This window comes from Phyllopteryx taeniolatus, chromosome 16 (assembly GCF_024500385.1).
Source record: "Phyllopteryx taeniolatus isolate TA_2022b chromosome 16, UOR_Ptae_1.2, whole genome shotgun sequence".
NCBI lineage: Eukaryota > Metazoa > Chordata > Actinopteri > Syngnathiformes > Syngnathidae > Phyllopteryx > Phyllopteryx taeniolatus.
In genome coordinates this window covers 15,374,623-15,385,368 of record NC_084517.1, presented here as the reverse complement: position 1 = coordinate 15,385,368, position 10,746 = coordinate 15,374,623, and the positions used below count along the sequence as shown (strand labels likewise).

General features: G+C 39.9%; 1 protein-coding gene across 9 annotated transcripts in view; it reads right to left on the bottom strand.

Moving 5' to 3' along the window:
- Positions 1–7,345: 7,345 nt before the first annotated feature.
- The window catches only part of asic2 (acid-sensing (proton-gated) ion channel 2), a 162,245-nt gene continuing 158,844 nt past the window's right edge, over positions 7,346–10,746 (bottom strand). For all 9 annotated transcript variants that reach the window (XM_061749351.1, XM_061749350.1, XM_061749353.1 and 6 more), the window contains one exon: positions 7,346–10,202. In XM_061749351.1, the coding sequence (XP_061605335.1) occupies positions 10,101–10,202 (102 nt within the window). In that variant the 3' untranslated portion in view covers positions 7,346–10,100. The remainder of the gene's footprint in view (positions 10,203–10,746) is intronic.

Here is a 10,746-nt window from a genome sequence, read left to right as displayed (position 1 = left end):
ATAAAGACATTGACAAAAAAAAACAGTCACTGAGCAATAAAGGGTTGCTAATTATCTGGTAATGCCGGTACATTGTTGTTGTTGTTGTTGTTATTTTTTTGACAATTGTGCAAAAAGATGCAGAGTCCTCTAGCACTTAAAGCAGTTCGAATGACTAATATTGCAATGACCATTGTGCAAAGGGCGCAGAGACTTCAAGCGAGTAGTGCGATAATCTGGGACAATGTTGATTGTGCAAATGTTGCAGATACTCCTCAGTCAGTGTGCAAATGGACCAGATGTTACTCTAGCATGAGTGGCCAGTATTGGTCAACAACAGATATGCAAATAGTGCAGCTTGGCGAGACTACTACAGTGAGTGCACGAGTAATATATAATTGGCCCCACAGAAATGTGACAACAAACTGAAGACAAAAAAATTGCCACCATGTTGCAATGGGATTGTAGGTTAGGTGTTTAAGAAGTGGATTGCAAGAGGGAAGAAGCTGTTGGAATGTTTGCTAGTTCTAGTTTGCATTGATCGATAGCGCCTACCTGAGGGAAGGAGCTGGAAGAGCCGGTGACCGGGATGTGGATGGTCCGAGAGGATTTTGCACGCTCTTGTCGTGCAAGTCCTCAAAGGTGGGTAGGGGGGTACCGACAATCCTTTCAGCAGTTTTGATTGTCCGTTGCAGTCGGAGTTTGTCCTTTTTTGTAGCAGCACCAAACCAGACTGTGATGGAGGAAGACAGGACTGATTTGATGACCGCTGCGTAGAACTGCCTCAGCAGCTCCTGTGGCAGGCCGTGCTTTTTCAGAAGCCGCAGGAAGTACATCCTCTGCTGGGCCTTTTTGAGGACGGAGTTGATGTTGATCGCCCACTTCAGGTCCTGAGAGACTGTAATTCCCAGGAACTTGAAGGTCTCGACGGTTGACACAAGGCAGCTGGACAGCGTGAGGGGCAGCTGTGGCGAAGGATGCCTCCTGAAGCCCACGATCATCTCTACAGTCTTGAGCGTGTTCAGCTCCAGGTTGTGTCGGTCGCACCACAGTTCCAGCCGCTCCGCTTCCTGTCGATATGCAGACCCGTCACCGTCCTTGATGAGGCCGATGACAGTGGCGTCATCTGCAAACTTTAGGAGTTTGACAGCCGGGTGCGTTGAGGTGCAGTCGTTCGTGTAGAGAGAGTGTCCTTTTCAAATCTGCATTAGAAGGTATTCAAGTCGTTGGCTAGTGTGCTATTGTTCTCAGCTTGGGGGGATCGTCGCTTGTAATTTGTCAGCGATTGGAATGCATGCCACACTGATTTAGAGTCGTTAGCGCTAAACTGTTTTTCCAACTTTGCTGCATAGTTCCTCTTTGCAATGTTAATTTCTTTAGTCAGCTGCTTTCTAGCTCGATTATACAGGGCCCTGTCCCCGCTTTGACATGCGTCCTCCTCCATACTTCAATCGACGGAATTTCATATTTATTGTAAATACTTTAGTTTTCATATATCAAAATATTTTTTAAAATTAAAATCATATTACATTATTGAAAATTGTATTGCATACTCGTATCATACATTTTATTTTTAATGATTAAAAATATACTTCAGTTAAAGTATACCTATATTTTAAAATTAATTATTATTATTATTATTATTACTTTTTCTTTACTGAGGGTTAATGAACGAAGATGGCTAAAGCAACCTTCTAAATAAACCTTTAATTGATAAGAAACATACTAAAATTAACTGTTGTGATTTTTGAGGATGAGACTAGAACATAAAAAAATGAGTCCTAAACACTTCCTAATCAGACATAAAGTCACTTTTGAATACATAGAAGGACTTTGCCTGTGAAGTCACCAGACTAAAGATAATTCAAGTTCATCCCACTGGGTCTCATAATGTCACATTTCAACCGACGGAATTTAATTAATCAGATTAATGGTATGTCATCAAAGAGCAGAAAACTAGTAGCAGTGAGCCACCACAGGAGGGTACTAGCACAGCATAAGAAAGCTCTGACTGCTGTAACTGAGGACAAAACTGGTATACACAAGCATCATAGAATCATATTTTCACATTTTAAGATGTAAGCAAAGTAAGCAATGTGCTATCTGTAATATAATACATTTTGTTCTTTTTGCAAAACTAAGAAGAAAAAAAGGCATCGTAGTTGTGCAGATAGTCATTTCAATATATGTCTGCTCCAAAGTAAGCAATGCATGATCTGCAAAATAACACTACACTGTTGTTTGCTCATGAGTGAGTTACATAAAGACCTCTCCTACATCAAAGACACGTAATGTACAACCCCAATTCCAATGAAGTTGGGACGTTGTGTTAAACATAAATAAAAACAGAATGCAACTCATGTCCAACCTATATATAATTGAAAACATTACAAATACAATATATTTAATGTTCAAAGTGATAAACTATATTGTTTTTAGCAAATAATCATTAACTTAGAATTTTGTGGCTGCAACAAGTTCCAAAAAAGCTGAGCCCGGTGGCAAAAAAGTTGAGGAATACTCATCAAACACCTGTTTGGAACATCCCACAGGTGAACAGGCTAATTGGGAACAGGTGGGTGCCATGATTGGGTATAAAAGAAGCTTCCCTGAATTGCTCAGGCATTCACAAGGAAAGATGGGGCGAGGTTCACCTCTTTGTGAACAAGTGCGTGAGAAAATAGTCAAACAGTTTAAGGACAATGTTCCTCAACGTACAATTGCAAGGAATATAGGGATTTCCTCATCTACGGTCAGGTTCAGAGAATCTGGAGAAATCACTGCATGTAAGCGGCAAGGCCGAAAACCAACATTGAATGCCTGTGACCTTCGATCCCTCAGGCGGCACTGCATCAAAAACCGACAACAATGCGTAAAGGATATCACTACATGGGCTCAGGAACACTTCAGAAAACCAATGTCAGTAAATACAGTTTGGCGCTACATCCGTAAGTGCAACTTGAAACGCTACTATGCAAAGCAAAAGCCATTTATCAACAACACCCAGAAACGCCGCCGGCTTCCCTGGGCCCGAGCTCATCTAAGATGGACTGATGCAAAGTGGAAAAGTGTTCTGTGGTCCGACGAGTCCACATTTCAAATTGTTTTTGGAAATTGTGGACGTCGTGTCCTCTGGGCCAAGGAGGAAAAGAACCATCCGGACTGTTATACAGGTTTTGGAGAAACATATGCTGCCATCCAAGCAACTTCTTTTTCATGGATGGAACTGCTTATTTCAGCAAGACAATGCCAAACCACATTCTGCATGTGTTACAACAGCGTGGCTTCGTAGTAAAAGAGTGCGGGTACTAGACTGGCCTGCCTGCAGTCGAGACCTGACTCCCATTGAAAATGTGTGGCGCATTATGAAGAGTAAAATACGACAACGGAGACCCCGGACTGTTGAACAGCTGAAGCTGTACATCAAGCAAGAATGGGAAAGAATTCCACCTACAAAGCTTCAACAATTAGTGTCCTCAGTTCCGAAGTGTCCTCAGTTCCGAAGAAAAGGTGATGTAACACGGTGGTAAACGTGACCCTGTCCCAGCTTTTTTGGAACGTGTTGCAGCCAGAAAATTATAAGTTAATGATTATTTGCGGCGGCATGGTGATTGACTGGTTAGAGCGTCAGCCTCACAGTTCTGAGGACCTGGGTTCAATCCCCGGCCCCGCCTGTGTGGAGTTTGCATGTTCTCCCCGTGCCTGCGTGGGTTTTCTCCGGACACTCCGGTTTCCTCCCACATCCCAAAAACATGTATTAATTGGCGACTCTAAATTGCCCGTAGGCATGACTGTGAGTGCGAATGGTTGTTTGTTTCTATGTGCCCTGCGATTGGCTGGCAACCAGTTCAGGGTGTACCCCGCCTCCTGCCCGATGACAGCTGGGATAGGCTCCAGCACGCCCGCGGCCCTAGTGAGGAGAAGCGGCTCAGAAAATGGATGGATGGATGATTATTTGCGAAAAACAATAAAGTTTATCAGTTTGAACATTTAATATCTTGCCTTTCTAGTGTATTCAATTAAATATAGATGGAACATGATTTGCAAATCATTGTATTCTCTTTCTATTTATGTTTAACACAACATCCCAACTTCATTGAAATTGGGGTTGTAATCAGACACACAATGTCATATGCCTGATTTATTAAAGCTTTGAATGTACAAAAACGGGTGCAACTTGATTAGGCACACAAACAGATGTGGAAGCTGATCTACTAACTGGGCACACACAGCATTGCATCTGCTAAATGCACAAAACCGCCGCACAGTTTATTTAATTTTTTTATCTGAAAAATAATATATGCAAATAGGTTCATTGAGCATGCGCACTGTGATTTATCAGACATGAGAGGAATTGCGCTGACCAATTTAGCCTACATCAAAGACACACATGACATAAAAAACACAATTACCGCTAAGGCACTTATCCTACACCTTAGACACACAATGACAAAAACACAATGTCAAACGCACGATGACTTAAAGACACAAGATGACACCAAAGACACACATCAGCATCAAAGAAACGACATAGTTCACTGGGCTTAAATCAAAGACACACAGTGATATCAAAGACATCATTAGCTCAAAGTAACCTCTCTGATATCAGACACAATGGCTTCAAAAACACAACAGCATCAAAGCCACAATGACGTCAAAGTCACCTCGCTTCCATCGAAGACACACAATGACATCAAATACATGATATCAAAGCCAACTCTTGTACATCAAAGACAAATATTCCCATCAAAGACAAAGACGAGATAATTATATTACAGGAACAATTGCATCAACACACAATGCCATCACGGCACGTCAGACACACAATGACACCAAAGGCAATTACGTCTCTCGCAATGGCATCAAAGAAACAAATTACCTCAAAGACATAATGGCATCAGACACACAATGATGTCAAAGACAATGACATCACAGCTCTCTTGTACACTAAGACACACATTTGCATCAGATACAATTATTATAAAAACACCATCAACAAAGACAATGACTTCAAAGACACAGTGACATCACCAACATGTACAGAAAAACTCCAACTGAGGACAAACTCACTGCGCCTTGCTGCCTTTGATGATTGTTACCTAGCAACAGATGCTTTCGCCTCTCCTCTATTTGTTAAATCATGAGATTTTCACACAATTAATTCATGTGATTCTTTTCACACTCACCTACTTAACCATCCATCCATTGTAGTCGTGATAATGGAGTACAGACTCTGTTTATGCTCTTGATCGATAAAGAGTATTGTGTGGTAACAGCCGGCATACGTCGAGGCCTAAAAGACATCTGCTGTTTGCAGCAAAAACAAAATTAGTGTAATAACAAAGTAAAAACATAGAAAATAAACGTGTCCTCCTGCCAATATTGCTTTTGTGAGACAATTGCATGAATTATAGATGAAGGTGGAACAGACCAAACTCACAACACCCAACTTCACAATTGAAAATAATGGAATTAGAAATAGTCTGTTCCAGTGCCCCCGGAAAGGCTGAGGAGTTGTACTTTCTTCTAGTTTTATTAAACAACGATCAGAGATTTTATGACGGCAACGCATTCTTTTTGACTTTTTTGAGCTACGAGCTGTGGTTCAACTGAACTCACTTCACCACAAGCAGTGATTTGACAACTAGTGAACAATTCTTCAAAAAAGAGGCTTCAAGTCCTTCATAACAATGACACTCGTTTGGCAGCAATAACCTCAACCAAACGTTTCCTGAAGTTGCAGAGCAGACGTGCACAACAATCAGGATGACTTCTGGACCATTCCTCTTTACAAATCTGCAGTTCAACAAGATTCCTAGGATGTCTGGTGTGAATTGTTCTCTTGAGGTCTTGAGGTCATGCCATAGCTTCTCAATCAGGTTGAGTTCAGGACTTTGACTGGACATTTTGGTATTTTCTTCTTCTGAAGCCATTCTTTTCTTGATTCGCTTCTGTGTTTTGGACCATTGTACTGTTGCAACACCCATCGTCTTTTGAGTTTCAACTATTGGACAGATGGCCACAAGCTCTTCTGCAACGTATCTTGATAAACTTGTGGATTGATTTTTCCAGCTGTCCAGGCCCTGAGGAAGCAGAGCACGCCCATACCATGATGCTCCCTCTACCATGCTTCACAATTGTTGGTTTGCTGTGCCATTTCCCCTCCACCAATGGCGTTGTGCGTTCTTCCCAAACAATTCAACTTTATTTTCATCTGTCCATAAAGTATATTGCCAATAATGCTGAGGAACACTGATGTGCTTTTTCACAAATTTCAACATGCAGCAATGATTTATTATTATTATTTTGACAGCAACAGCTTCCTCCTTGGTGTTCTTCCATAAGTCCCATTCTTGTTTCATGCTTTGCCAATGGTAGATTTGTCAACAGAGATATTGGAATATGCCAATGATTTCTCAAAGTTTTCAGATGACACTCTAGGGTTCTTTTTTTCTTTTTTTTCACCTCATTGAGCATTCTGCACTGTGATCACGCAGTCATCTTTACGGGACGGCCACTCCATGGAAGAGAAGCAACAGTGCTAAACTTTCACCATTTATAGACGATTTGTCCTTGATGAACATCAAGACATTTAGAGATACTTTTTTAACCTTTTCCAGCTTTGTACGAGTCAACAACTCTTAATCATAGGGCTTCTGAGAACGCTATTGAGCGAGGCATGGGACACATTAAGTCAATGTTGTTGACAATGGCCAGAGCAGTTTTAAGCCACACCTCTGAACTTTTTATTGATTGGACTACAGGTTGGCTAACACCTGATTGATTAGCCATTGGAGAATTTGTAACCGAGAGGTTCACTTACTTTTTTCTCTCTGTACTGTGAATGTTTGCATTATTTTCACTAAAAATATGAAAACAAGTTCTTTTATATGGTATTAGTTTTTAGCAGACTGTTTATTTTTGTTTTACATGAAACCACATTTTATGATAAATTTATGCAGAAATGTAAGAAATTCCAATGGGTTCACATACTTTTCCTCCCACGATAAAAGTTACCTGACGGCCACAGCTTGACCCTGGAACAGACTATTTTCAAAGACTGAGTACTTTTACTTTATTGTAGTTTTATTTTACAACACTTAACTTATCTTGACACTTGAATGAGTTAGGAGTGTTAAAACCTGACTTGCAAAAGAAGACTTGCAAATTTCAACCAAAAGTTTTATGACAGATTATTTCAATTTCCATTATTTCCAGTGGGGGACATTTTTATTGGGAAAGGAAATTTTTAAAAAAGGAAAAAAAATATTTTCAAGTATGCAAAAAAAATGCAAAAAACTACTGTGGGGAAAAAAAATACTACCAACAATAACAAAATACAACAACAAAGAGAAGAAGACAAGTGTTGCAAAAAGTGTGATTTAATGGTTTCACATTGAAAACAGACACACACAATGTTGGCCCCTTGGCACAAAAACACGGCGCCCAGGTACAGCGAGCAGTTTCAGGTGGCGCCGACGCTGCAACACGAGGCGGAACACAAAGACGGCAGCTTTCAAGTGCAACGGACGGGGTGGGGGGGGGGAAATCAGAATTTAAAGTGATGAATTCATTACGAGCGATATGGCAAAGAGGCCATGCTGAGATGATTGTGGACAAAAAATAAATAAATCACAAAGATGGCAAAAATATTTCAGATGAGGTGATGCACCATCCCAGAATCGAGCTTTTGCTAAGCCATACCCCCTAAACACAGACTAACCAATCACAATGCAGCATCAAGCTACAGTCCAGCAGAACTGTTGAATTAAATGCTACATTACATTGTTTTTCTCTTTTAAAAGTAAATTAGTTACATTTAAATTGTGTTTTATTATTCCTAAAATAATAAGAATTAATAATAATAATAAATTAGATTATTTTAATCTTAAAGATTTTCCTAAGAATTAATAAAATAAATGAAATTAAATATTTTTGCTTTTCTAAAAGGTAAATTTAATGTGTATTTGTTTGTTTGGTCGAATAGAATAAAATGTGCTCTTTTCAAAGGTAATTAGAGAAAAAAAATGTCTTTTAAACCTAATTAATTTTAATCTTTAATTTAATAATTTGTTCATTTAAAACTAGTGAAAAAAATGTTTGCCCTTCTAAAAGGTAACAAATTCTAATTTTTAATAAATTTATTTAAGCTACTAAAATAAAATATAGTATTGTTGCTCTTTTCAAAGGTAATTATAGCGAAATGCCTGTCCGCATCGTCATTTGAATCTTTTCCATTTCCTGCTCCAAGATATGCAATGTACTTGTTCTAGCCAGAAAATGAAACATTTTGTTCCATTTAAACCCCCCCCAAAACTAAATGAGAAAAATAAAAGCTATTTTTTTTTTTTATCCCTCCATTTTAACCCTTTCCACATAGCAACAGTAACTCAAGGCGGGCTAAGTCTTAGTGAAAGCTCTATTGCATCCTCCATTTTTTTCAACATTCCCGTTATGTAACACTGTTACCTAAAGCGAATGTGAGTCTAAAAAACACATTTACACTACCATTACAAATAAGATCAAATAGAGCTTTCTGGCTGAGCTATTTGTGTTTCGGACAAATGGTGAAAACTTGCCAGGGATCTTTTGGTTGATGACATCATCACCATACAACATTTTGTACACTGCCGGCCTTAATGTCACAGTACACCAAACACTCCACCTTGAGTCCCTTAGATAGCAGTGGGAGTGTGGCATCCTCTCAAAGATGCTCTCTCTTTGTGCGGACTCACACTAGGCCATCAGAACCGCGCTTGGGCCCGCTTGACACCGAAAGTCCAGTACGCTTGGACTCCTTGTCTGTTTTTCATCATAATCCTTGTATAATATAAATTAAATACGACAACTCGAAAAAGTAAAAAAAAAGGCCACTGCACGCTTGGTCCAAGCACATGCAATGTATGTGTCTAATCTAATGCAATAGCTCCTTGCCAGTTATTCACAATAACCGCCATCGTGCACAATAGAAATTGGCAGAACGGCTAAATAATCCATAGTCAAAAAAATGTATGCACAATGTAGATTCCTAATGCGATCGCTCCTGTCACCAGTTAGCAATGACAACCGCCACCTAGCACAAAAGAAATCAACAGAACGAATAGAAATAACTAAAAGAGTCCACTTGTCACAAAATGCCATTTTATATGATGCATGTGATGGCTCCTCTAAGCAGCTATTTACAATAACCACCATTTTACACAATAGAAATGAACAAAAGGACTAAAAATAATCAACAGTGGAAAAAGCTCAAAGCACACTCAGGCACATGCAATGCATCTGTCATATGATTCATGCCATGGCTCCTCCAATTATTCATAACTGCCACCTTGTACAATAGAAATCAACAAAACGACTAGAAATAATCCCAAGTAAAAAAAGACAACCGCATGCTCGGGCACATACGTACGTACAATGTGCGCGTCACATGTCTAATGCGATTGCTCCTATCTGGATTTATCAATGATAACCACCACGTTGCGCAGTAGAATTCAAAAGAAGGACTAGAAGTAATCTGTAGTCAAAAAAGTCGGAAATAGGTTGCGCACAAAATGCCCTGTCATATGATTCATGCGGTAGCGCCTCTCGCTAGTTAGCAATGATAACCGCCACGTTGCACAATAGAAATTAACTACAAATAATCCACAAAGTAGGAAAGTTGCAGCGTTTTGGCAAGTCCGGCATGGCCTAGTGTGAGTATGCTCTTGAGTCTTTTAGCAGCCTGATTCAAAATAACAGTACAAAAAAAGAGTTTCTTTGCTGTCTTGATTGGCTGAGTTGTTTTTTTTTTTTACCTTTGTCCAACAGAAAGATGTGATTGGTCGCCCCGTTTAAAGCTGAAACGGGAATCCAGAGTTGACGCTCTACATTCATCACGTGGGCACATTATGAGTGACACATGCGCTTTGGTGGCTCGCAGTCTTTTTTTTTTTTTTTTTTGCACTGTGGTGTTCATCGAGCCACCAATGGATGCTACTCAGGTATGTCTCTCCACACTCAGAACCCCGCCCGCCCCCCCTGCCCAGTTTGTCACCACTGAGGCTTAAGAAAGTTTTGAAATGCCTCGTGATTGGCTGTCTGGATAATGGACGGAGGGGAAGGGGTGGCAAGGCGAGGGTGCCTCAGCAGGCGATCTCCTCCAAGGTGCCCAGTGTGGCCTGCAGGGGCACGGCCACGCTGTGGCTGATGGACTCCGAGTGGTTGGCCACCGGATCACAGGAAGTCTAAAAAAAAGAACCGTACCCCAAAATTGTATTTTATTGAAAATAATAAATCAGAAAATAACAGCACCCAGCAAAAAAAGTAATAACAGTGACACAAATTCTATTTTTAAAAAATTAAGTAAAAAATAACACTCCTCGGAATAAATTTTTTTTTGCATTATTAATATTTTCTTTTGATACTAAGCATTTTACTGAATTAAAAAAATACACATAATTTGATGAAAACATAACAGTAACCAAAGTTGTATTTCATTGAAAAAAGTTAGCTAAATAAATAAGAGTCGCATACATTTGATTTCTTCTTAAATTAATAATAAAATGAATATGTTATTAAACATATACAGTACCCACATTTCATATTATTTATCCATCCATCCATTTTCCGAGCCGCTTCTCCTCACTAGGGTCGCGGGCGTGCTGGAGCCTATCCCAGCTGTCATCGGGCAGGAGGCGGGGTACACCCTGAACTGGTTGCCAGCCAATCGCAGGGCACATCGAAACAAACAACCATTCGCACTCACAGTCATGCCTACGGGCAATTTAG